This window comes from Apiospora kogelbergensis (assembly GCF_038363985.1).
Source record: "Apiospora kogelbergensis strain CBS 113332 chromosome Unknown utg000003l_segment0_segment0, whole genome shotgun sequence".
Lineage (NCBI taxonomy): Eukaryota > Fungi > Ascomycota > Sordariomycetes > Amphisphaeriales > Apiosporaceae > Apiospora > Apiospora kogelbergensis.
The window spans coordinates 4,844,411-4,869,964 of NW_027117420.1; the positions used below are offsets into that span (position 1 = coordinate 4,844,411).

Here is a 25,554-nt window from a genome sequence, read left to right on the forward strand (position 1 = left end):
CTGCATAGCACGGCGTATGGCAGTCGATTGGACATACGAGTCCGCTTGGCCGCTTTTGGGAGCAATTGGAACGGCTGAGGCGGTCATTTACATAGCACGCCATCAGATATCAATACAATCAAGAACTTGGATCATCAGGTATTCAAGTCTTATCATTCAGTATTTCAAAGACCGGAACTCAAGATATTGATCACAGCGCGCGGGCGTGATTCCCGAATGGAAATATAGAATTGAATGAACAAAGAAGATGTATTGTGTATGTATAAAAACAATGTAATGTACTTTGGGGGTATCGTATCCAGTGGTATCGTGGCCTTCCTTTCCTATCCCATCCTATCCTACCAATCCTTTATCCCCCCTCCTTTTCCCTCCCCCTACTCTTATTCGTACACCATCTCTCGACGCGACTGACACCCTAGGGTCAGTCGGGGTTATTTGATCATCCGCCAGAAGAAGCGTCGGGGTGGGGTCACCTCATCGGACCCCCCTCGTACGGCCCGCCCGCCGCCCCTTTCTGCGACCAGACCTTGACCTCGTACGAGACGTCGGACCGCGTCGACGACGAGGACTGGCTCTTGGCGTGCTGGGGCGCCGACGGCCGCGGCGCGCGCGGCAGCCCGGACCCAGGCCCCGCGGGCAGCGGCGGCAGCGGCCCGCCCATGTGCGGTGGCGGCGGCGGCAGGGCGGCGGCCAGGGCCCAGGGCGACTTGGGCGGCGGCGGCGGCGGCGGCAGAGGCGTGGGCGGCGCTGTCGACACGCTGCTCGGGTGCAGCGAGATGATGCGGTCGGCGGACCGCGACGACGCGTGGCGCCGGTGCTGGGGGTTGTCGCGCACGGCCGGGGAGCTGGTGGCGAGACCTATGACGTCTTGCTGCTCCGCCCCGATGACCCTGCTGTCGTTATAGTTGTTGTTGTTGTTGTTCTGGAAGAAGGACGCGCTGCGCGACTGCCGGTGCCGCTGGTACTCCTGCTGGCGCTGCGAGCGCCGCTGCTGCGTCGCGCTCTCCTGCTGCTGCTCGGAGAAGTAGAAGGCGGGCGGGGGCGGGGGCGGGCCCCAGCCGTCGGGGGCCGCGGTCAGGGTGTTGGCGCGGGACTTGCGGCGGTTCGTCTGCGACGGGGTCGGGGTCGGGACGTTCTTCTGCACGACCAGCTCGACGTCGCTGCTGGAGCGCGAGAGGTCGCCGTCGCTCTCGGGCGGCGAGTAGGGCCGGCTGTCGAGCTCCGCCTGCGCCTGCTGGCGGCGCTGCTGGCGCTGCTGCTCCTGCAGCTGCTCCTGTTGGCGGCGCTGCTGGCGCCATTGCTGCTGCTGCCGGTCGAGGCTGTAGTTGATGTCGAGCTGCGGGTGGTGTTCTTCTCGAGAAGGTACGCGCTGGTTCCGCGAGTGCTGCGGCACCGGCTGCAGCTGGATGGGGGGTTCGTTGTTGTTGTTGCCGCCGCCATCTTCGAGGGGGATGCCGTTCTTGTCGGTCGTCGAGAAAGCGCCCGCCGCCGACTTGGGGTCCTTGTTGGTGGTCTTGTTGGTGGAGGTGCCGCCGCCGGTGGACTTGCCGGAGCGGCTGCGCCACGCGGCGGGCGAGAGCTTGCTCATGAGCGGGCGCAGCGTGATGAGCGACGAGGCCATCAGGCCGACCGTCACCTCGGCGATGGTCCAGCCCGTGATGGTGGTGCCCTCGAAGGTGATGTCCGAGGAGGGGCCGTGGCCGAAGACGAAGACGACGCGCAGGAAGGAGATGACGCAGGTGCTGTTGTTTTCGGACAAAAGTTAGTTCTCATCGCCATGCGCATTCCGTATCCCTCGCTCACGAGGAGGTAGGAGGAGAAAAAAGTAAGAAAGGGGGAGGACTGCTTACAAGGCCCCCAAGCTGAAGATGCCGATGACGCTCCACTTCTGGCGCGGCGGCAGCTTCAGGTTCCACAGGACGGGCATGGGCAGCAGCAGCAGCATGATGTCGGTCAGGATGTTGCCGATGGAGTTGGTGAGCTGCATGACGGGGTCGGACAGGCAGACGTTGGGCACCGACTTGTCCCAGTAGGCGTAGACGGGGATGCAGATGAAGGTCATGGTGCCGATCATGGAGATGGTCCAGCCGACGACGACGAACCCGGCCACCAGGAACAGCGTCCGGTACCGCGGCACCTGGTCCACCAGCCGGTAGTACTGCAGGAACAGGCTCAGCTTGACGAAGAGGAGCGACACGTTGTAGACGACGACGCCGAGGTAGAAGAACTGTTTACGTGCAGACTCTGGTTAGCTTCGTTTCTCCCGTCTAAAGCAGAAGCCGTCTAAGAAAAGAGAATGGGCAAGGGGGCCCGGGGCCCAGCCAGATTGTAGTCAGGCAAAGTGGAACGCACCTTGAAGAAGTCCATGATGGACAGAGGGTCCGTGGCGATGATGTCGTAGATGTGGGTGCCGAGGCCGAATCGGGTGTGTATGATGGTGATGGCGCCCAAGGCCGTGACGCCGGCCAGCGCGGCCACGGCCATGAAGTCGTCGGGCCCGACCCGGTTGAGGAGGAACTGCCGCGTGTAGACGCGCAGCGTGACGGCCATCATGGACAGCAGGATGCACGCTATGCTGACGGCGATGATGGGCCCCGTGCTCGTCGAATGGTCCAGCGTCGCAAACACGGCCGGGTCCATCGGGTTGACCGGCGGCGGCAGGCCATTTCCCCGCCCAGCGCCGCACCACCACCACCACCACCAAGAGGGGGAGCGCCGGCGCCAGCACCGCCCGCTTGCTGTGGTGGCGGCAGCGCCATGCCCCCTGCCGGGGATTGTTGGCCGCTCATGGCGGAAAGGATTATTACAGAAGTTTGGTCGTCGGAAGAAGAAAAAAGGAAACAAATACACACACGCTCAGCGCTGGAAAAAAGAAGCAAACAACGACGAATACCAGCATCGAATTTTCAAGTCGGCCTAATATGCACATCACTCTCTCTCCCTTTCGTTTCCGGCACTTTCGCGTGGCATTGGGGGGAGGAGGAAAAAGAAAGCAGGACGAGAAGAAGGGCCGGCTACCGGTAATATTATGTATCATTGAACTGGCGCCATTCTAGAAGAAGGGGAGGGCGAGTACAACTGCAACATTAGGCGTGCGTAGACTCAACCTCCCCGCTGTTTTTTCCCTCTCGTCATGATCGTGGTCACCTACCAAGAAGATCCCTATTCCTCCTCGTGGGCACTCACTCTCGCAAATGGAATTCGCAGACTGGGGTGGCCGTGCGCCAGACGTCAGTCCTGTTTCACAGTCGCGATGGGGGGGGTGGCTTCACCATGTAGGCCAAGATGGGCGATGGGGGTTGCACGCAGACGCCGGGCCTGGATTTCCGGTTGTGGATGGAGGCCGGGCAGGCAAGCAGGGGAGCGGCTGGGCGCGCAGTTGTGAGTGGTGATAATGGCCCGACCGGGCATCAGGGACCTGCAGACTCTTGTTGCTGTATGTTGTCGAACACGATGGCGCGGCTCCCGGCCGGTTTTCCAGCGCTGACGTGACATCGCGTGGCGGGCCACAATTTCCTCGCTTGTCCGAGACTCCATCCTAATGTTTCTTTGCCAGACGTTCCACGCCTCATCGCCGTGCGCCGCTCCCACCTCTCGTCACACCGCGCCATCGCTCATATCCATATCATATAGAAGAGCCGTTAGAATGCGACTCTGGATTGGGCTGCTCATCATGTTTTAGCCAGAGACGGATTGTTCAGATCGCCGGGTTGCACGATCTGCACTGGAGCAAATGCACTGGAGCAAACATGCACGCACACATACGTACATACCTGTGCAATACCAAGACACAAGAAAGAGGGACGTAATGATCGAGTCGGAGCTGCAGTCGGAGCTGCACGCACAGACTCAGGACCCTGCCCTGCCCTTTGACGATATCTTTCCTCTTACGGCCACCTTCTCGCCGACCGAGGTTGCAGGCGATGTAGCTTCTACACGCAGAGTAGATCTTGTGCTGCACCAGGGCTAATTACATTGTCGGCCTTGAAACCCCTACGATCGGGTCCTGGTGCTAGCACGCAACGGTTTTTCTCCAGAACTCGTGGCCCTTCACGTGGCACCGAAGCTGGGTACACACGTATCGTTCGTTCTATCGGCGTTCCACATAGAAACATGGTCTCATTGGAAGCGGCCGGGGAGCCATTCCAGACGTCTTTTGCCAACGACTTAAGCGAGCCGTTGTTTTCGATCGTGTTTTGAAATCGCCAGAATGCAACGCAAGAAGGCCGTTTGCAGATCCGGGAAGATCATTGGGATCTCTCTCGTACATGCGATACGATGCAATGCAGACAGAGTCCGGAGAAGCGATTGCTCCCCTCTCGGATTGAGACTGCGTTCCTGTTCTTCCTTTTCGGCTGTGCACCTGTACAAGCAAGTGAGTACCCGTCAGCCCGCCGAGCCGCAGGCTATATAAGTTTGACATAAGCTTAACAAGACCGAGAATCAGAATCGATAACAGTGGGGGGTGTTGGTGCTAGGCTGAAACCTCCCAGCCTAGCCAGAAGCCAAGCCAGCGAAGCCTCACTCTCAATTCCAGTTGCTGAGGTGGCCGCTATTCGGCGTGTCGGGGTTTGGGCTGGTGCACAACGGCCACTTGCCATGGGAATACACGAGCCTCTTCATCTTGTCCATCTGCCATCTGCTATCTGCCCGAGATGTTGCCCGGAAAAGCAGCCGCGGTATCTGCCCCCCAATATCGCACACGAAACGCCCCTTGCAGAAACCCCTGCAGTGGCACGGACAGGAAACCCAGATAGCCTCTCCTGCCCCTCTCCTATGCGCCAATTGAAAGAGAGGCTGTCCGACTGCTTCGACTCTATGTATGTACATGTTCGCGCTCGGACGAGGCTTGCCTTATCAACCACACATCACAGACAAGACCCTGGACGGCGGCTGGCCGATAGCCACGATCGGCGAACTATTGATCTATGAGTTGTGCAGCTGAGCGACCAAGACCCGCACGACATGCAGGGGCAGTCACGACGATGCTCCTCACTTGTTCCCGTGATGTGAATAGTTCTCCCAAGAAGCAAGGGCGCCGACCATAGACCGACCATCCCTCAGGCCAAGTTAGCTGGGGCCTTGCTTGCGATGCAGAGGAGGCAAGGACGATAGCTGCGCGTTGAATGATTGCTCGACTGCCCCATGGTCGAACCTATGTCGCCATACATGTGCTCGGCAGCCGCGAGAACCATGGCCCTCCTAAATCTGGTTCGATATTCTCCTAGCGCTTACGGAGGAATGCCACCCGACCATCGAAATTTGCGCCATTGGTTCCATGGTTACGGGTGGCCGGCCGGCCTGCATGTACTGGCTGGTGACTGCATCCTTTGTCGTGACGACGGATTGCAGCGACGCTTTGGTAAGGGGCTTGTTGATGTGCGGTCGGTTCTGATTGTTGTGGCCTTCCGAAGGGTGATATGACACCAGTCCGCGCTGTCCCAGAGCTACAGAAGTCGCCCACATTCAACAGCGAGAAGCGTAATATGAACCAGGGAGTCGGTTCTGTCCAACTGGTACCATTGATTTCGACATTTACTGTCTCTTGCTTTACCCCAACTAACAAAAGATGTCAGGCTCATAATGCAGTATGGAATGTTCCGTGACTTGACAATTGTTAATTTCCCCTCCAGTGATTTCATCATGGTAGCTCGGCCATACCCTCTGTACCCCCGTTTGCTTCTGTTCTACGCGTTGATAAGTCAACAGTCAAGTCTCTTGTCTTCTTTGCATGCTCCTCGTTTTCCCCGGGCAGTTCCCCAGTGTGCGGCTGGTCCCCTATCTCTACAGCTCCATGGTCGCCCAACAACTCCAGTGGGATACTTAGTCCCGAAAGTTCCGAGAGCGCGATGGCAGGTAGCTCTGGCTTACCGTCGAAGCCATGTGTAGCTACTGCCACCATCTCCCCGCCATTCAACTCCGCCGTGTCGTTGTTGTTGTCGCTTGCGACAGTCTCTGGGCCTTGGGTTTGACGCTTTATTTGCCACCAACGCATTAGGCAATAAGCTCCCGGTCCAAGCACAAGTAGAACCGCGAGCGGCACTCCGATCCCAACACCTAGTCTGAGCCTCTGCGGACCGCCATCTGGGTCTTCTGACTCCTGCCTCTGGAGCGGGAAAACAGGATGAAAGATCGTGACGATATTGGGCAGCGTTGCTGAGGATGAAGACGGAATCACGCCATCAGTACCAGGCTCGCCGTTATCTGTGCCTGCGACTGCCGCACTCGAAGTCAATTCGATCAATTGATATGTGGTCCGATTTGCCGGCACCCACAACCTCGCGGGGAGGCATCGCCGCGTCCCGACGGTGATCTCATCGTCGCCTGGCTCGTGCAGATGCGCGTCGGCGTGATGCCGCCCGTCCAAGAGATCTCCCACCCGCCGGTCCAGCACGCATACGAGGACGGGCAGCACCACGTCTGCGTGTGGGTCTGGTCAGGCATGTTGGCCGCCGCGGCAGGGATCGTCATTGTCGTGGTGCACCCCGTGCTCCACGCGCTGGGACACGCCGTGCCGGGGAAGGCTTGGGTTACGTCGTCGCCTGCGATCATCAGGGGCGTCAATATTCGGTACTAGTGACGAAGATCTTTCTCTTTCTCTCTGTTTGTATCTTCGCGAGATTGCCGATAATAAACGTAGGGACTTCTGCCGTCACCAATTGCTTTTACTTACTCACCCCATGTCCCGACGGAGCTGAATATGTGGCGGTACTCGGTCGGGTAACAATCATCCATGTAGAATAGCCCATGACAAGTCCCAGCCGTGTCGGATAATCCACCGGCATAGCATGCTACTCCTGAAGCAGGGTATACAGGACACCAGATGGATGGATGTTGGCAGCTATAGATAGAGTTTGAAAAGGGAGTAGTTTGAGGAGGAAGCGATGTTTCGGTAACGGCTCGCTGAGCTTCGAATGCAGACAAGGCCATATTTTTTCGGATCATGCATGCATATATTACTCTTGAGGGAGGTAAATACAACAGTATTTGTATTTGTGCTGTTCATGGATGGGCTGTCAGTCTGGTAAACAAAAGACAGCCAGTGGACAAATATTTATTCGGTGGTGCAATACCAGCTTGGTGACAAATGAAACTGCAAGTAGTCGCCATGGTGTGTTAACCATATACATTGCTGACGTGTGCCATGACTGGGTTACGCCGGGACATGTGCCGCACCAAGTAATATTTTACATGTTATGTAATATACAGTAGTTGTGTTAACATAGAACGTGAAACTTACTATAAGAATTGAAGAGACGGCCATGGGACTGAAATATCTGTTCTACTTTCTATTGGCAGCTCATCGTGTACGATTTGAAGAGTGTAGATGGGATTCTGTTGCTATCATGTATTAATTCTGCGAGAAAGAACTTGAACCCGTACATCCCAACAGTAGAATGTAAGGTAGTATTGAGTGAGTTCCCTATCCCTAACCAATCATCACGACCCCTTTTCTTCATTTATTCTTTTCTTTTGGTTCGATGTCAAGATGTTAACCCAATAGAGCAAAACCCCTTTTCGCTACCTATGCCATATTCGGAGACCTCTAATGCCCAGCGACTCATCTCTATCAATCCTTGATCAGAGCCCCCATCACCTAGGTACATGTGGGTTGATCCTTTATTTGTGTTAGTCTTACTTCTGAGAGTAGGGGCCTGTTCCTCTACACTCACACAACAATAAATGTTGTAATACGGCATTGGGGTAACCACTGGTGGTTCACATCTGTACTTGTCACCCGAACATTGATCGGCCTCAAACTTGCAATCGGCGTTCTAGCAGACGCATGTTAAATCAGGAGCGAGAGTAAACGAAGAGAACTGTGCAGCTGGAATGGGTTAAGGTAGGTTCACATACCGTAACTCCAGGCATTGCCAAGAGCGTCAAGGAGAGAACTCCGAGGAAGAAGGAAGTATACATCTTGAATTGTTTCAGAGGCTAATAGGAAGAATATGGTGACTTTGTTCAACCTGTTAAGATTCTGAAGGCGGAAGAGACGTTTCGCACTGAGTACTGGTTTGATCTAGAAGTGGGGAGTTCAATCTTGCCACAGTACGCACCCATATATATATCCTGAATATGAAATAGCGAGGATTCTGGAACTCTTTCGACACCGAAATGTCTGAGACCTGAACCTCTGCAGTGGCACCAGTAAGCAACTGAAGACATCGTAGTTCACCGAAATTTGGTCGATGGAACGTTGTACTGTGTTGAAAAATAACGGAAGATGTAAGCTGAGTAATATTACAATCAAACTCAGTCCGCACGACAGAGCCGTCAACACTTAACTTGAGCACCTCCCTGTCTCATCAAGCTTCGATCACCGAGCTACTCGTTTCCAGCTACCCCAATACATTTTAGGACGGTAAACTCTTGTGGCCTGCCATCTGAAGGGCAGCATGGTCAGGTGCTATTTCCTGCAATGGTAGGGCTGCCATATCGCATGGTTTGGGATGCTGCTAGAGCTTGCATGGCCTAAATTATGTCCCAGATGCGCTTGCGTCCATTCCTTCGTTCTTTTTCGGTTCCATGTCAAGCTGTCAACCGAACAGAAACGAAACCTTATCAATGTGACTCCTAAAATCGACGCACACAATCAACTGGTCAGTCATTATAACCCAATAGCCCGAAAACTCTTTTAAGACCAATCTATCAACCAGATGAACTCAAAAAATTCGCTTGCGTCCATGGCCGTATTTCTTCTTCGGCTTGCGTTCCGGCACATCGCCGGTAGCGTGTATATTATCGGAAGTGGCTGACCGGGAATGGGGGTGGTTGATTCCACCCCTCGCTTACGATAGCCCCTGAGCAGACGGCGACTGCAAGGTCGGACCCTGCCCGGCAAGTGCTCGCCAAAAGGCTACACCCATTCCGATTGCAACGCGCTTTTGGGCATTTCGAATCAATGTTTCACGACCGCCTTGCACGCCATCCTGGAAGCCCACCGAGTCATGTTCCCACTGATTTGAGTAGCGTGTTTAGTCCAAAGCCATGCTCCTTCATCATTCGTTGCTAACAGAGACTTAGTGCTATGGACTATTTCTTAAGTCTGTTTGGGTTAAGATGGAAACGCCCTAACTGGTAACTCCGATAAGTGGACGGACGACTTAGGAGCGGGTATGGGCCGAGTTGCTCTTAATACAAAGGACGGGATGGGGATGCGGCATGTCCTTGCTACATGTACATGGGAATGTCGTCCTGGCTCTTCCTGGCTGCCACGATGTGCCCCTGTCGGGGCCCAGGGTGTCACCTCAGCTTGACAGAAAACTGGTGCTGATCTAGGCTCTTGACTAAAGGCCCCGTGCTTTGCTGTGGGCACGCATGCTAACCAAGCTTTCTCGTATAGATGGTGTAGTACTTTGTAGTAAGAGTATCCGTAAATCCAACACAAAGATCCGTCGACAGTATCTGGCAAAGCCGGTTTGGGATGACCGGCAATGATGCGATGGACGTTGGCCAGACAGGTAGTAGCGGCGGCAATGATGCGACGAATGGGTGCCGGATCAGTGCCGGATCGCTAGCAGCAAAACATCCGCCGATTGAACAACTATTGGTATCTAGTTGACTGTAGTGTCTGTGAAACGTACGATCCAAGAGCAGGAATGGAGGGGTTGTTGGCTATTGCCAGCATTATATCCGTGACATCTCTACCATACTCGTAAATCCATGGTTCCGTTCTAGCTCACTTTGGCGCTGTCAGTTAGATGACAGGTCGAAACGCCGCTGTCACGCCCAGAAGCGTGGACTGGAGGTGAGCGAAGACCAGTAATCACTAAGGAAATAGTACGGGGTTAACCGCAGTAGTGTATCTGTCATTGACGTACAGCAGTACCTCGAGATGAACCATTGCCATGCTTCGAGGCTTATATGCACATGCACGCAATCACATTGTTTGGTCCGACTCTGACTCGTACGAGTGCAAAGAGAGCGAGCGAGGTGAGAGTAGGATGGAAAGCACCCTCAGCTCTGCAGGAACTATTGAAAACTAAGTCCAGACTCACCAGCGCCGATCCAAGCGGGATACTCCCTGATAGGCCAGTAGATTGCGTTGCAGTCAATCACACATACTCGAGATCGAATCGGGTTTATGTTGCATTCGCATCTACCAATGTCACCATGTTACCTGACAGTATCCTCCTCCCTTGCTTGCAGCGTGGTAACTTGTTGGGTTTGAAGGTTCTGAAATTGAGACGACACTAACAAAACGAGACTAGTGAATGAAGCGGCATGCACGAAAGTCGGAGATGACTTTGCCCTCGGCTCCGAAACTGCTTTTCATCCGTGCCGTCTGTAGGTGGATGATGCAGCTGCGCTAGCAAGACCATCCAATTTTGGCATCTGCATATGTAGATATTATATTTCCCGAGAGAAATCTCCAGGGCCAAAGGACGGACAGTGAAAAAGGAACGATATCCGATGTCATCCCATCTACCCAGCATTAGCTGTGCCGTCCCAGGGAGCAAAACACCCGAGTCAGTGGGAGCGGCATATGCCATCCGGGATCTTCCCAACCCGCATTGACGACCTCAGGCACGCTAGTCCCGGCAGCGCCGCCCTCTATCACGCTTGGAGCTTGGTTACTATTGGTTAGGTGAGCGCGAAGGACGGGAGGCAGCAGGCGGCACTTGCTCCCACTTAACTCACCACGGGGGTTGGGCTGTGGCCCAATGGTCGATCATATGCACGAGCGTCGTGATCAACCCAACTGCGCAAATCCTGTAACCCGTCTGGGAGATGGAGGTTCTCTCTAGTCTCCCTTTGACTGACTAGAACTGCACGGATCGCCCCAGGGTAGCCGATAGCGCCGTCGAGTAGATTGGGTCGTAGGGTGCTATGGCTCTCGTCAGTACCCAATTCTCAGTTTGAGGAGGCCGGCCAAGTGGTGTCCGTCCGTTCTGTACGTCTGTTGTTTGGCCAGGATGGGACTGTAAGGAAGGAGTGGCACTCCGAGCTAAGAGCCGTCCCGTGCCCGCACTGGTGGCATTGCATGTCCCCGATATAATAACGAGCAAAGAGCCCTCCAAGGGAAACAACAACAAGGCCAAACCCTGGGCTGCCCAGAACCCGTTCTTGATTTCCCCAATGCTGGCCAGACTCGACTCACCCCGGAGCTGATGGTGCCAAGTCGACCTGGACGTACGACGACGACGACGACGACGACGAAAACTCGATTACCTGAAACTGCGCGGTACCACTGAAGAAGACGAGCGTGAGAAGTCGACGACTAGACGTCGCTCGCGCCATGAGGGGTGGATGGGGATATCTTCTAGTACTCGCGACGCTGCTATTCTCACTATGCCAAGCGAGTCTGATCGAGTACACGGCCGAGATCCCAAGTTGTGGGGTAAGACGAACGATCTATCCATCAGTCTCCAACCCCGTAAGAAAGGAAGAAGGGACTGACATTGAAACCATGTCTCGCTAGTTGAGCTGCTTACTGCAAGCCATACCGGCGTCGGCATGCCACACCTTTACCAATGAGACGTGCATCTGCACCGACCCGGACCTGCTGGCCGCCGTCACCGAATGCGCCACCAAGAAATGCGGCATCTTGGACCAGCTAAGTACGTTATCCTGTCCTGTCCAGGAATGAATACACGAGCTAACCCGCACGCGCTCCCAGAGTTCGCCCAGATCCAGGAACAGGCATGCGAAAAGCCCCAGCGACGGCGGTCCATGGTGGACGAGTACGTCTTCGCCGGTCTTGACGTCGTTACGCTGATTTGCATCATCATCCGGATCTGCGTGCGATACTCCATGACCTCCACGATGGAGATAGACGACTGGGTCGTTGTGGTCATGGTTCTTGTATGGGCTCCGTTCTTGGCCCTGGGACACTACAGTACGATCTTTCTGCCTAACCAACTCCGACTCCTCCCATCCCATCCACTCGACCGTGTCCTCGGCTAACGTTCTCCGGGTGCAGTTCGAATCGTAGCGTTGGGTCGCGACATCTGGGATGTCGACCCGGAGACCGTCACTTCGGTTCTAAGGGTGAGTATTTCTTCTTCCTGAACCCCGAGGTAGTATCAATAATGCTAACCACTGCCCTCTTGCTCCCGTCCAGATCACGTTCATCGACGAGCTTCTCTACATCCTCGTCCTGTCGCTGTGCCGCATCGCCGTCGTCATGTTCCTGCTGCGCGTCTTCGACGTGCCGCGGGTGCGGGCCGTCGCGTGGGCCGTCATCGGCTGGATCGTGCTGTACGCGGTGGCCGTCATCGCGGCGACCATCTTCCAGTGCGTGCCCGTCGACTACAACTGGCTGGGGTGGACGGGCGAGTTCGGCGGCCCGCACCGGTGCATCGACGTCAACGCCCTGTCGTTCGCGGCGGCCGCCATCGGCATCGCCCAGGACCTGGCCGTGCTGGTGCTGCCGCTGCCCGTCATCGTGCACCTCAACATGGCGTTCCGCAAGCGCGTGCAGACCGTCATCATGTTCAGCCTCGGCATTTTGGTGGTTATCACCAGCGCCGTCCGCCTGCGCTACCTCGTCAAGTTCGAGACCTCGGCCAACCCCACCTGGGACAACGTCGACGCCATCATGTGGACCCACATCGAGGTCAGCGTCAGCGTCATCGTCGTGTGCCTGCCCGCCATCCGCGCCGCGCTGCTGTCCGTCGCGCCGCGCCTGCTCGGCTCCACACGCGCCAAGACGCCCGGCGGCGGCGCCTCCTCCTCGGGCAAGGGCGCGCCCTTCTCCGGGCCCAGCGGCGCCGGCTCGAGCGCGCTGTCGCGGCGCTCCCGGGCGCGCAGGGAGCGCTACGAGGATCTGGACGACGAGCTGGGGCCCGCCGACGACATTGAGCTGGCCATCAGTCCGACGAGCCGGAGGAGTCCGGGCGGCGGGGACGACGAGTTCAAGGACGGCGATATCCTCCACTACCATAGCAATGAGTCGAGGGATGTCATACTTGAGAACAATGCGGGAGCGGTTCATAGCCGAGGAAAGGACGAGGGCAGGCCGACGTACCGGAACTTCAATCATCCGCCAGGTCGGAGCCGCGCGGAATCGTTAGGCCAAGGGAGGATCAAAACGTGATATAACGATTCAAAGTAAGAATAGCAATAAACAAAAGAACACGAATACCAACACATTTCATACCATTCTCCCCTGGACTTGATGGATGCATTGTGCACCACCTCACTGACATACGGCATGGGCTGGGCGGGTGGCTGCGGTCACACTGCTTGCTGTATGGACAAATCGTCGCTCTAGTAACATCACATCAGCGGATAACGAACAGGACGAACAGATAGGTGTAGCAAGAAATAACATTATCTTCTCTCGGCTGGCGAGAAGAGGATCCAGTCCATAGTTTCCCGATGTTCGGTCGTACCCAGGTCTATTCAACGAGCCAAAAGAAAACTCCAAGCGCCATGCGTTGCGTGAGAGAAGCTTCTTTCTCACACGTCCCGAAAGATCCACCAGCCTCACACCAAGGTTTTCCTTCTTTCCTCCATTCTCCCAGGAATCCAAAGCCAACCGTCTTGTCTTCATTGACTGGTTGACTGACCATCCCATGTATATAACGACGTAGAAACAGAGCTCGCTTGCGTGTATTAAAAATAACAATAAAACAAATATCCCCAACTCATATAAGCGACACGCACTTGAAATGAAGTTCCAGGCAGTTGGTGAGTGGTTCATCCTCAGTAAGCCAAATCCCGCTTCGCCGGCACAGGCGGTGGGGGCTTCTTCGCGCGGCTGGGCGGCGGCGGCGGCGGCGCCTTCTTGGCGGCGCCCGTCATGCCCGGCATGGCGACGTTGCTGGTCGTGCGGCTGAGGCTGCCGTAGCTGGTCGCGGGGCTCTCGCTGCGGTCGTACTCGGGGCTGCCGCCGCCGACGCTGCTGCTGTGGGCGCTGCCGTCGTAGTCGTCCCCGAACACGTCGCCGTTGCTGTTGGTCGTCGAGATGCGGCTGACGGGCCGCAGGTTGCCGCGCAGCGACCCGATGTTCTGCGGCGCGGGGAGCGTCGCGGGGCGCGCGAGCGTGGGCGGCGAGGGCGGCTTGCGGTAGCTGGTGGGCGAGCCGCGCGACGGCGACACGCTGTTGTGGCTCGGCGGCTCGTAGTTGCTGCCGTACGTCGAGGCGCGCGCGATGCCGGGGCGCGGCGACACGGGCGTCTCGGCGCGTGGCGTCGACGTCGTCGACAGGTAGCTGTTGGCGCGCTCGGAGCGGTTGGAGCGGATGGGCATGCGCACGGGTTCGGGCTGGGGCTCTTCTTCCTCGTAGACGTCCTGGCGGCTGGCCCAGCGCTCGACGCGGTCGCCTTGTGATTGGGCCGTGTTGCTGCGGCTGCGGCTCTGGCTCTGGCTGACGCTGCTGGGCCGTCGCGACAAGCCGAACTCGGCATCGCGGCCGCCGCGGATCGTGGGGACGGACGCGGCGCCCGCGGGCCAGCCCTGGCGGGCGCGGCGCAGCTCCTCGGCGCAGCGCTCGTGGTACTCGAGCTCGGCGTCGAGGAAGTTGGTCAGGTCGTTGACCGTCTCCGTCTCGACCTCCTTGATGTCCTGCATGCGCCGGAACACGTCCTCGGACGACTCCTCGTACTTGGCCTTGGCTGCGCGCAGCTCGTCCTCGAGCCGGAAGTCCTCCCGCTTCGCCTTCTGCACCTTGGTCGTGCTGGCGTCGTACGCCAGTCGTCGGTTCTCGAGCTTCTTGCGGGCGGCCTGGAGAGAAAAGGGGGCGGTTAGCTTGAGTGACTTGATAGGAAGAAGAGGGGGCGGCTGCAATGGGCCAGGTACTCGACTCGGTGTGACTTACTTGGTATTCCTTCATCATGGCGAGGTTGCGCTCTAGCGACTCGAGCCAGTAAGATGTCGCCTGTGCCGAGTAGTTCTCCTGGATACCGGCAATCTGTTCGTTGGCGCGTCCCATGACTGCAAAACGCCAGAAAAAGGTTAGCTAACGTCTTGTGCACCCTGCATTGTACATGGGATATAGGGTGTATGCGTACCAATAAGGCAGTTACCGAATTCGGAATCGGGGTCGAAGTCCTCTCCATGGGCCATCATCGTCCGGCCCATGTAGCTCACGGGCAAGCCCTTCTCTTTGTCTTCGGCGCTCTCGCACCGCTTGGAGATGGATTTCGAGTACACGTTCATGGATTTATGGAGGCGGTCCATGCCTGTTTCGCAAAAGAGAATGCAGCAGTTAGCGAATTATGTCCCATGTTACGCCGTCTGTCGCGCGGCAGCAGAAGCCCGAGCCGAGTAGTAAAGAAGGAGTCGTACCGTCATGCCGTAAGGCCATCTCCGTCTCCAGGTTCTTGAAGTCGTCTGTCATGGCCGTCTTGGCCTCCTGGCCCATCTTCTCCCCCGCCCATTGGAAGGCCCGGTCGAATTTCTTGGTGATACCCATATTGGTGGTTTTGAATAAGGGAGGGAGTGCTATGAAGCGTGACGATATCAATCGAAATCTGCCAACGCTTTCTTTCTCTCTCTCTTTCTATAATAAGTTGCAGGAATAAAATGTTCGGTGTAAATCCAACAGTAGCTTTAACAACGTCAACAGCAGCAGCAGCAGCAGCTCCCTTTTGATATGTATATCTGATACAGTCGATGACAACTTTCCACCATCACCCGTTATCGCAGCGTGGCTATGCTAGCCGGAATGCCAGACAGACTAGCCAGGGGTAAGGGGAGATGGTCTAGAAACGTAGATCAAGGCAGTGGCAATGTGCCGAGATTAAGGTGTTCGCTGTGTGTGGAGATGATCGCTCTCGTGTTAAGTGGCTAGGGGGGTGGTTGGCACTGCTGGGGGCGTGCGTCGAGGGTAACCACAGCGTGTGATTCGTGAAGTTCGCTAACAGTTCGAATTGTGGGAATGCGTAGGGAAGGACCCGAGTTTCATGCCCAGGACGTGTGACCGGAACTGGAGAGAGTTTGGAGAGAGAGACGGAGAGAGAGACGAGAGACGGGGACAGAGTCGCAGTGTCGGGAGGGCGTGGTCTTAATATTCTTCTTCCCTTCTCTTGACTTTTAGTTCGAAACCCTGAGACGCCAGATCGAGTAGCGAAAGAAAGGCTTGAAACGTCCTCCGAGCAGAGAAAGGGCCAGTCGCTAATATCTGATTGGGCACGTCCACAGTTGCAAGCTTATCGCTAGAAGGGCCTGGAGCACTGCTGGAGGGCCTGGTTCTTTTTTAAGTTGTGGTAGTAATGGAGATGCAATGCGCGCTGCAGGGACACATGCATCCTAGATATGCAGACCATTACCTAAAATATGCAGGTGGTTGAACGAAACGGGGAGGTAAAGCCAGTAAAAAGTACATGCAGAATTTAGGCGGCATTCAGGCGACGGATTGGTTGGGAAGTTGGGATAGTGTCCCCCTTCTGCCCCCCGTCGCGCCGTTCTGGTGCTGCCCCGGGGAAAAGCCACCGTTGGAGGAAATTGCGCTAAATCTGAGCCGTTGGACGACAAGACGTCGATAGTCGGCCGTCGCTTGCGCAAGCTCTCTTGGGATTAATTTACCTCCTATGATACTCCGTCGTCCAGGTCTAGGTCGCATGCCAATGCCTGGCGTGACCGATGCCAGCCAGCCAGCTGTTCTCGAGGCTGGCGGTAAAGAAGGCTGGAAGATGCTACGTGTACGCCAATATCCCAGCTCATGCCGTATATCGTGGGATCTGGACGGAGCCAGTACCAGCCACCTAGCTATAAACTAGGTTACTGGTTTCCGGGGTTCTCTTTTGTTGACTTTCTCTTTCATTCTCAACAACACGAAGCAATCTCGTGTGATGCTGTCCATGACCTGATATCGATGCCATGTCAAATGTCACGAGGGATGCAGGGCGCAGCGTCGACGGTTTCCAAAGGCGCGCGCTTTCTCCAGTTCCTTTTCTGGTGTCAGGTGTGGCCGTTGTTAGTTGGCATCGAACCAGGAACATTTGTTGGCCGATTCGTTGGCCCCAATCCAGTCTAGCAGAGCCAGTAGCCAGGTGTGCTGGACCTGGACATGGATTGTAGCCGGCCGCGCGGCTTGGCGGTGGTGCTGGGAGCGGTAGGCGGGTGCAGCCAGGGGGGTCCAGTGGAAAGGCTCAGGACCCTCTTGTTCTATTTTCCTTCTTCCTCGTCCAACTCTGTGTTCGATGCAGAGGCCCAGAAAGTATGTTATACAGTAGACAGCAAGCCGTATGTACCCTTCTCCAGCCTGACTTCTCGAGGAACAAGCATTTAGATGGTACAAATTCACATCGCCTGATGAATTTTTTGTCTTTGCTCAGTAATGAAAATAAAAAGAATGCGTCCTGTTGCAGGGAACAAGCGTTCCCGGCTGTTCTGATGACCCCTCGTCGATCGGCAACCCCCTCTAACGCCCACCTGCTGGAGAAGGAATAGCCTATCACGCCTATGCAGAGGGCGTCGACGTCGTCATCGGAAGAGACGAGGAGCTGCCCGTCTGGGGCATACGGCCCGAAAAGAGGCATCTCGTACAGGATGCCAAGCTTTACTATCTCGCCCGCTACTCGGTGCGTGTATTCTGGTGTTCAGCCCACTGCTATTTTCTACACGTACATACGGAGAACCAGTTACGCGGTTTGCTCCATGGGGAAATGGGGATGTGAGTGAGTTTTTGCTCGTGTCGCACTTCAGGGACCACTTTCGGGGATGCAGGCCCTTTAGGGGACGCAGCCCCGCTAGAAAAGCCACTTGCTTCATTCGACCTGACAAGGACGGCACTTCCAAACAAAAAAAAACTGATTGTTCGTGAGAAAGGTGTCGTTGAGCGGGAGGAAGGTTAAGCAAAAAGGTTAACATGACGATTGGCAGGTGGCGAGGCGCAGCGGCACAGAGGCGAGTTGACTCGAGCCGTTAAATCAATCAATTAATGTTGCATACGATGTCCTGCTGCAGCCACACCCTTCATTACGTGCAGCAGAGGTGCAGCACACAGCACTTGCTGTCCAGTAACCGACCACTGACGTGAGCTGGGTGAGAGTGTGTGTCCTGACACTAGAACGAACCTCCAGGCGTCTCGCTCGCCCGCCGTTCTCTGTGCCCCCAAACTGTTTCAGCCTCAAGAACGCAGCACCAATCGACGATCACGCATCAACTGACGGACGGGACGAAAAGGGAAGATGGATGCCCGTGCCCCCCTTATCTGCTTAGCATCCCCTATTTCACATCTCGCACAATCTGCCGCGATGACGACTCACGTCGACTTATAGCTGTATATTTATAGAGTTCCGCATTGCCTATTTGGTGAGTCGTGGGAGCAAATCGCTGGGTCCTTCTGATGATGTCAACCACGAACTCTCCATCGCATCACTCTCTCTCTCCTCCGCTGGCAGCTTCCGTTGCAGCGCCCGTGTCGGGGAATACGTAATGGCTCTGCGCGTCCGAGAGCACAGCCCAGGCGTTTCCAGTCTTTGCAGAGGAGTCCGACAGCATTGCATCATATCAGAGACAGCAGATTGCTGTGTCATGCGTGCATGAGTCGAGACAGTCAGTCTTTGTTGTTGTTGTTTTTGCTGTGGTCTTATTCTTCCCCGATTGGATGCACACTCCAAAAAGTCGGGAAGTCCGTCCTTTGGAGGGGGGTTGCCAACCAACGGACACCGGCGGTTCATGACACCGCCGAATTCGTCCCCATCTGCCATCCCCAGCTTTCCAGATAAACAAAAAGGGAAACACCCTTTACACTCACGATGTGGACGACAGATACCTGTCGCTTTACCAACGTCTGCCATGTCCCATCTCCATGGCAATCCCGAACAGCTGGCTCGGACATTTGCCCATTGCAGCAGTTGTCTCGAAGCGCCAAGCAGCCAAGAAATAGGGCCAAGACAGCTCGCCTTCGCACGCTTCGCACGTGGTGCTTTTGATTTGCGAAGCTGCATGCGGCCGGCAGAGCTGACATGCCCTGGGCCGGCTTGATAAGATGAAGGCCAGGTTCGCCGCCTTGCAGCGGCTTGGCCCACGAAGCTGATAGCCAGCCATCTCTCTGTAGGAAGATCGTCGTTAGGATCTCTGTAGTCGTTTAAAGTCCCCGTGATGGCCCCTCCCCGTTGACCTCGTAGAAGAAAAGGAAGCCGTCGTCCTTCTCTCGTGCTGCTGCTTGTTTGCTTGACTGCCCCCCCTAGCAATTATCGCAACCGACATCCGTCATCATGGGTCGTGTGACGTTGACCATCTGCACGCTTGCGACGGCTGCCGCATTGGCCGCCGGTCTGGCTTCGGCCGAGGACGCGCTGTACAGCCGCCACCACACCAAGCGCTTCATAGACGATGCGGGAAACTACAACATCTCCTTCTACCACATCAATGACGTGCACGCGCACCTGGACCAGTTCAGCGCCGCGGGGACCGACTGCACCAAGCCCGAGCGGGGCTGCTACGGCGGCTACGCCCGCGTCAAGACGGCCATCGAGCAGACGCGGCCGGGCCACCCGGACAGCCTGCTGCTCAACGTCGGCGACGAGTTCCAGGGCACGCTGTTCTACACGTTCTACAAGGGCGAGAAGATCGCCGAGACGCTCAACGCCGTCGGCTTCGACGCCATGACGCTGGGCAACCACGAGTTCGACGGCGGCGACGACGAGCTGGGCGCCTTTCTGAAGAACCTGACGTTCCCCGTCGTCTCGGCCAACATCGTCTCGGACCACCCCGTGCTCAACGCCACCATCAAGCCGTACCACGTCTTCGAGGAGCACGCGCTGGCCGTCATCGGCCTGACCACGGCCTCGGTGCCCGACATCAGCAAGCCGGGCAAGGGCACGACGTTCGGCGACCACGTCGCCAGCATGCAGGCGACCATCGACCACATCCGCGCGACGACAACCATCAAGCGCATCGCGGCCATCACGCACATCGGCTACGAGGAGGACGTCAAGCTGGCCAAAGCCACGCGGGGGCTGCACCTGATCATGGGCGGGCACTCGCACACGCTGCTCGGCGACATGGACGGCGCCGCGGGCCGGTACCCGACCATCGAGACGAACCGGGACGGCGACGAGGTCTTCATCGTGACCGCCTACCGCTGGGGCGAGTACCTCGGCTACATCGACGTCGCCTACGACCCCCAGGGCCGGGTCCTCGCCTACCACGGCGCCCCCGTCCACCTCACCAACGCCACCAAGCAGGACGCGGGGCTGCAGAGGCAGGTCGACGAGTGGCGCAAGCCCTTCGACGCCTTTGCCGCCGAGGAGGTCGGCAGCACGAACGTCGAGCTGGACCAGACCAAGTGCCAGAAGGAGGAGTGCTATCTGGGCGACTTCGTCTGCGAGTAGGTTCTTACCCGTCGAATCATGATGGGAAACGTTGGCTGACATGTTCATTTCCAGCGCCATGCTCCAGTACCGCGTGGACGGCGGCTCCGACGCCGCCCTCGCCTTCACCAACGCGGGCGGCATCCGCGCCACCATCGACGCGGGCCCCGTCACGCGCGGCGAGGTGCTGACTAGCTTCCCCTTCGGCAACGCCGTCGTCGAGCTGCGGTTCACGGGCGCGCAGCTGTGGAAGATCTTCGAGGGCGCCGCGTCGCGCGTCAACCAGTTCAACGGCAAGGCCCTCGGCGGCTTCGTCCAGGTCAGCCGCGGCGTGAAGGTCGAGTACAACCCGCAGAATCCCGTCGGGAAGCGGCTCGTGCGCCTCGCCGTGGCCGGCAAGCCCGTCGACCTCGCCGCCGAGTACACGGTGGTCACTATCGACTTCGTCGCTACGGGCGGCGATAATATCCTCGAGCCCGTCAAGGAGGGCGGCCTGGTTATCCTTGATACCATGGACGAGGTCCTCGTTGACTATATCAAGGCCAAGAGCCCTGTCGACTTCAAGCTCGAGGGCCGCATCGCCGTGGTGGATGGTCAGGCGGGTACGGGTACGGGTACGGGTGGGAACGGGACGAGCCCAACTGCTCGCAGCCCGGCCGGACCTACGCCTACCAACGAGGCCATGCACGTCTCGGGCGTCGGCTCTTCTTTGGCCTTGCTCGTCTTCACGGCTATGTTGTATTACGTCGTTTCGTAATCTTGCATCTCACGCTATTGAGCGACGTGGCAACGCTCTGTAGATATCAACTAGTGATGAGACCATAATATAATAACAAACAAGGCGATTCGCAATATACTTGATTGGCCTACCTAAGTGCTGCCAATTGGGGCAGATCGGGATATCTTATCCCCATGCACCTTATGTACTTCTCGACATCAAGACTGCGCCCTCCAAGTTATGTCTATGGTCTGCGCGCCAATGCGCTGATGAGGGAATTGAATCAATTGAATTGGCTTCATAAGGAAATATTACATTCAAAGTTGCAACTGATTGCTGAGAGAACTTGGCAGGTTTGTTGATTGATACTCACCTGGTGGCGGGTGTACAACCCGCGCATCCCCTATCTTTGTCCCTTACCTACCAAGAGCATCTTGCATCACACCCAGGCCACAGCATGTATTTCAATCCAAAATCTACCACTTGACTATGTTCAATCATCATCATGAAAAACCAAGATAGATTCCGGAACGTACCGTGAACTTCACCAACTTTAATTCGTGGTTTCTCCGAAACCCCTTCACCCATATTGACTTAAGACCCTGGGGATGTCATTCTTCTGACACGGGATTCCTTGGTCTCAGTAGGACCTTCAGTACTCATCGGAGAAAGTTACGAAGCCATCACGGACAGTTCACGCAGGTTCGGGTACGCTGCAAACAGAATTCAAACCTGACAGTATAGGTATCGGAGATACCTCGACGGAAAGATATATAAGTCCACATCCTCCCAACAAGCCCACCGATCCTACTATTGTAATAAAGGTCACCTGTGAGTCCCGAGTCCACCCTATTCGAGACTTGGAACATCATAGGTCACCATTAAGTAAGTACCCCTTTACCTCCCAGACGAATACATTCCAGAGAACGGGTATAGCTTACCCTTAGTCTTACTCATCACCGCGCAGAAAACAATGTCAAGTATAGGACCACCGGCTGGTAGCGAGGGGGTTCCTCGTCAGCTACCGCCAAAACCTTCCCTGAGACCCCAAAGAGATGAGGGGCCGATTTCACCTTTGTCGTTGGATGTGGCCAACACAGTTTCCCTCCATGGCGAGAGCTCCGGCGGCCTTGCCCCTACGATTCCGGGCCAGCCAAAGCAGTATAACGATACATATCACCAAGAACATCATGATGACGCATACCCAGAAGCTGATCGATTTGAGAGCCCGTACATGAGAGGAAGAACGCGTCATACACAATATCCCACATCATATATGAGGTCAACACTAAGAAGGGACTCGAGCTCAAGCTCCAGCTACTCAAGGTCAGAGCAACAGCAACCACAGCGGTTCTCGCGCTACCCGGGAAATAATCTGTCGACATCAGGGACACAGGCTGTCGGCTACGAGGCAAGCCCACGAGATGCCAGAAGTGCTCTGGAATCGCCACTTGGAGAGACAACTGGATATCTCCCAAGTATTCAGGCAGTGTTAGACGCGAACATCAACAGGCTAGAGCAGGGAATTAGTCACACGAACCAGACTTCCTCGGCGTCCCCAGCCTTGTTGGCAAGACCCTCGTCGTATCAACAGTTATCCTCCGCGGCAACATGGCACCATCTTAACCCGGCTTCCGACGCTCAAGTGGGGAGCCCTAGGGAAGGCCCAAGAATTGCTGCCAACAACCGAGAAAAGACTTCGATCAATTCGCTGCTGAATGGGCGGCCCCCGGCGCCACAGTCACTGTTGTTATCCTCGCCTCCGCAGTCCGAGCAGCAGCCAGACGTCCGGCCACCGCGCCACCCGTTGCCAACTTCCAAGCCCCGGTCTGCGAGCCATGGGACGCATCCAGAGGCCCCCAAAGCCGGAACGACCATGCAGCCTCCTGCGCCAGCGACGTCGAAGTCACCCAAGTCGGCGAGGCCATTATCGAAGCGGTCCTCAAAGGGCCCAGAAAAGCGCCGTCGGGCGCCATCGACGGCACCATCATCATCAAGGGTGCCGCCACAAGCACCAGTGCCTCCGCAAGCACCAGCGCCTGGACTCCCCGCCGCTCCTGCTCCCGGCCCCTCTTCGCTGAAGCAGGAGGTGCCGCATAAGAAGACCGCCAATGCAGTCGCCAGATACAACGACTTGGAGGGAGAGCTGGGCATGGCAAACCCCAAAGGAGATTGTGAGAACTGCGCCAAGAGCCCAAGCAAACGCGGCAAGTGCAGGATACCCAAGGAGCAGGGGGCAGGATTGCCGAAGGCTTGCAACCACTGCAGCAAGGGGAAGTTGAAGTGCAAGCAGCCGGGCGAGGAGGACAGTGCCAGTAGCAGCAGAGCAAGGGGGAAGAGGCCTCGACAGCCGACCCCCGTCGACCCTGACGAGACGGAGGTGGAAGATGTCGCGGAGGAGGCGGATGTACAGCAGGAAGACCCGCAAGAGTCACGACAGTGGCCCGATTGGAGCCGGGTTGAGACCAATGGCGTGAGGAAGTTCCGTAAACGTTCTCAGCCGGACGGGGATGAAGAGGATGCGCCGAACGCTGCATAGGTGCCTGTGATCACGAGAACTGAGCTGCGAAGATCTAACGGCGGCAACGCTCACTGGGGTGGGCTTCCTCTTTCCGAGGCTTTGCATATACTGAGGCGTTACCTGTCATTTGCTTGGATCTGGATTTGGAATGATTGCTGTTACCATGTTGAAAGAGGCGATAGATACCCAGGCAGCATCTACGGTTTAGCTGTTTATTTTTCAAAGATTTCATACGGGTCTATAGATACCCTAGTAATTCACCAATTAATACCCGACATGTGCGTTCTCATGACTGATGTGACTTGACACAAAAAGTAACCAACATGAACATCAGAGCAAAAAGCAAAACATACAACACCGAGGATTCCCAGGTCGTCACCGACCCTAGTACTAATTCGGCTCTCTGCTGCTTATATATGGGAGAGCGGACGGGATCCCTAGTATTCAGCAGGATGTGGTCGTATGTGTCAGATCAACAAGTTTTCGGTCTATATATACCAAGCATAGATTACCACTAGATGTGGTCTACGAATCGCCGCTCTTCAGGTGCGATCAGAACACAAGCCGAGCCACCCGTCCCTTCTCCCCCGAAGCCCAACACACGCGCCCACCGACGCACTCCACAGCGTCGAAGCTGCCGTCATCGAACCCGTGCCAAGTCCTGCCCCCATCCAGCGTGAAGTCCGACCCCGTCGGTCCCACCGCGACAGCCGCCCCCTTCGAGCACAGCCCTGATACCCAAGCCGCCCCGGAGCGGTAGCCGCCCGGCCCCTGAGCCGCAGGGATCCAAGTGACACCGCCATCCTCCGACCAGCCCGCCGTGCCGCTCGTCCGCGTCGGGTCCTGGTAATCGCCGCCGACCACGATCCCGCGCCCCGCGTCGCGGAACCTCACCGAGAAGACGCCCTGCGACGCGTTGGCCGCGGGGATAGGCGTCTCCCCCACCGAGCCCCAGCTGGCGCCGTCGTCCGCGCTCCCCCAACACGCGCCCCCACGGCGCCGCGCCGCCGGTGGCGAGGTACCAGCGCCCCGCGCGGGTCTCGAGACACGTCCCGCTGGCCGCGAAGGCGGACTCGCCCGCGCGGGCGGGGATGTGCATCGCCGACGGCATGAGCGTCCACGAAAGCCCCTGGTCGCGGGTCTCGAGCAGGCGGAAGCGGCCGCCGACGGGGTCGCTGACGGCGACGCCGTGGGCCGGGTCGCGCTCGGAGAAGGCGAGGGCGTCGTAGAAGGCGTCCGGGTCCGCGTTGGCGAAGGCCAGCCGCCACGAGGCGCCGCCGTCGGCCGTGGCGTAGATGCGCGACGCGGGGCCGGCGCCGATGCTGAGGGCGACGGCGTGGGCGGCGGACCAGGCGGCGATGTCGCGGAACTCGAGCGCGTCGGGGGACTGGGGGCCGACCGAGGACCACGTCGCGCCCCCGTCCTCGGTCCGCAGGATCGTGCCGTTGGTGCCCGCTACCCACGCCGTGTGGGCGGACACGGGGGCCAGGCCGCGGAAGCGCTGGGCGCTTTGGGTCGGGGTGAGGGTCCAGACGGGCTTGGGGAGAGCGGTATCCGCAGCAGCAGCGACGGGCGAGCCGGTGGCTAGGGTCGCTATGCTGGAGATGACGGCGGCGGCGGTGAGGAACAGGGAGGTACTGGTTGGCGCCATTGTGGTAGGTTGGTGTGGTGACTTGTCTGGGAAATCAAGATCCTTACCTAGACCTTTGGTGAAGGGAGGTTGTCCAAGTTGAATGGGTGGGAACAGTCGCGTGGTGCTTTCCTTTTCCTTCTCTCTTCCTCTATCGCTATCTCTTCCGACTCGAATTAGTATGTCTCCACGATTTTACTCAATTGATCAATCAACAATGTTATCTCCGTCCCTTGCTAGGGTGTGTGCACTAGGATCCCCAGATCCGAAGGTGAGCGCCGAGACCTGTGCCCCCATTGCCCTTTTAGGCAGGTGCGTAGTACGGGGGATTGGATTGGGTCGGTGCCAGCTCAAGAAACAGCTGGTGAAAGAGCAATGCGACTGGGCTGAAAAGGGGCAATGCGACCAGACTGAGAAGTAGACGAGAAGCGGCACAAGCGACGACGAGCATCAGGTTAAATTTGAAAGTGAA

At 56.9% G+C, this 25,554-nt stretch overlaps 7 protein-coding genes across 7 annotated transcripts; 3 read left to right on the forward strand and 4 right to left on the reverse strand.

Annotated features, from left to right (window-relative positions):
* Positions 1 to 469: 469 nt before the first annotated feature.
* PG998_006334 (Integral membrane protein) lies at positions 470 to 2,640 on the reverse strand (the record flags this gene model as incomplete). The annotated part of the gene is made up of 3 exons (XM_066873152.1): positions 470 to 1,742; positions 1,851 to 2,227; positions 2,353 to 2,640. The coding sequence occupies 3 exons, from the start codon at positions 2,638 to 2,640 to the stop codon at positions 470 to 472; spliced, it is 1,938 nt and encodes a 645-aa protein (XP_066733249.1).
* A 3,001-nt stretch (positions 2,641 to 5,641) lies between these two features.
* PG998_006335 (uncharacterized protein) lies at positions 5,642 to 6,552 on the reverse strand (the record flags this gene model as incomplete). The annotated part of the gene is made up of 2 exons (XM_066873153.1): positions 5,642 to 6,216; positions 6,276 to 6,552. The coding sequence occupies 2 exons, from the start codon at positions 6,550 to 6,552 to the stop codon at positions 5,642 to 5,644; spliced, it is 852 nt and encodes a 283-aa protein (XP_066733250.1).
* Positions 6,553 to 11,242: 4,690 nt separating this feature from the next.
* PG998_006336 (uncharacterized protein) lies at positions 11,243 to 13,042 on the forward strand (the record flags this gene model as incomplete). Its single annotated transcript, XM_066873154.1, has 5 exons — positions 11,243 to 11,344; positions 11,426 to 11,564; positions 11,624 to 11,842; positions 11,927 to 11,994; positions 12,068 to 13,042. The coding sequence occupies 5 exons, from the start codon at positions 11,243 to 11,245 to the stop codon at positions 13,040 to 13,042; spliced, it is 1,503 nt and encodes a 500-aa protein (XP_066733251.1).
* Positions 13,043 to 13,653: 611 nt separating this feature from the next.
* On the reverse strand, positions 13,654 to 15,364 carry PG998_006337 (uncharacterized protein; the record flags this gene model as incomplete). Its single annotated transcript, XM_066873155.1, has 4 exons — positions 13,654 to 14,730; positions 14,768 to 14,883; positions 14,961 to 15,131; positions 15,238 to 15,364. The coding sequence occupies 4 exons, from the start codon at positions 15,362 to 15,364 to the stop codon at positions 13,654 to 13,656; spliced, it is 1,491 nt and encodes a 496-aa protein (XP_066733252.1).
* A 3,751-nt stretch (positions 15,365 to 19,115) lies between these two features.
* Positions 19,116 to 20,970, forward strand: PG998_006338 (uncharacterized protein; the record flags this gene model as incomplete). Its single annotated transcript, XM_066873156.1, has 2 exons — positions 19,116 to 20,230; positions 20,289 to 20,970. 2 exons carry the CDS (start codon positions 19,116 to 19,118, stop codon positions 20,968 to 20,970), a joined length of 1,797 nt encoding a protein of 598 aa, XP_066733253.1.
* A 934-nt stretch (positions 20,971 to 21,904) lies between these two features.
* Positions 21,905 to 23,470, forward strand: PG998_006339 (uncharacterized protein; the record flags this gene model as incomplete). Its single annotated transcript, XM_066873157.1, has 1 exon — positions 21,905 to 23,470. One exon carries the CDS (start codon positions 21,905 to 21,907, stop codon positions 23,468 to 23,470), a length of 1,566 nt encoding a protein of 521 aa, XP_066733254.1.
* Positions 23,471 to 24,004: 534 nt separating this feature from the next.
* PG998_006340 (uncharacterized protein) lies at positions 24,005 to 25,103 on the reverse strand (the record flags this gene model as incomplete). The annotated part of the gene is made up of 2 exons (XM_066873158.1): positions 24,005 to 24,407; positions 24,475 to 25,103. 2 exons carry the CDS (start codon positions 25,101 to 25,103, stop codon positions 24,005 to 24,007), a joined length of 1,032 nt encoding a protein of 343 aa, XP_066733255.1.
* Between the last annotated feature and the right edge of the window lie 451 nt (positions 25,104 to 25,554).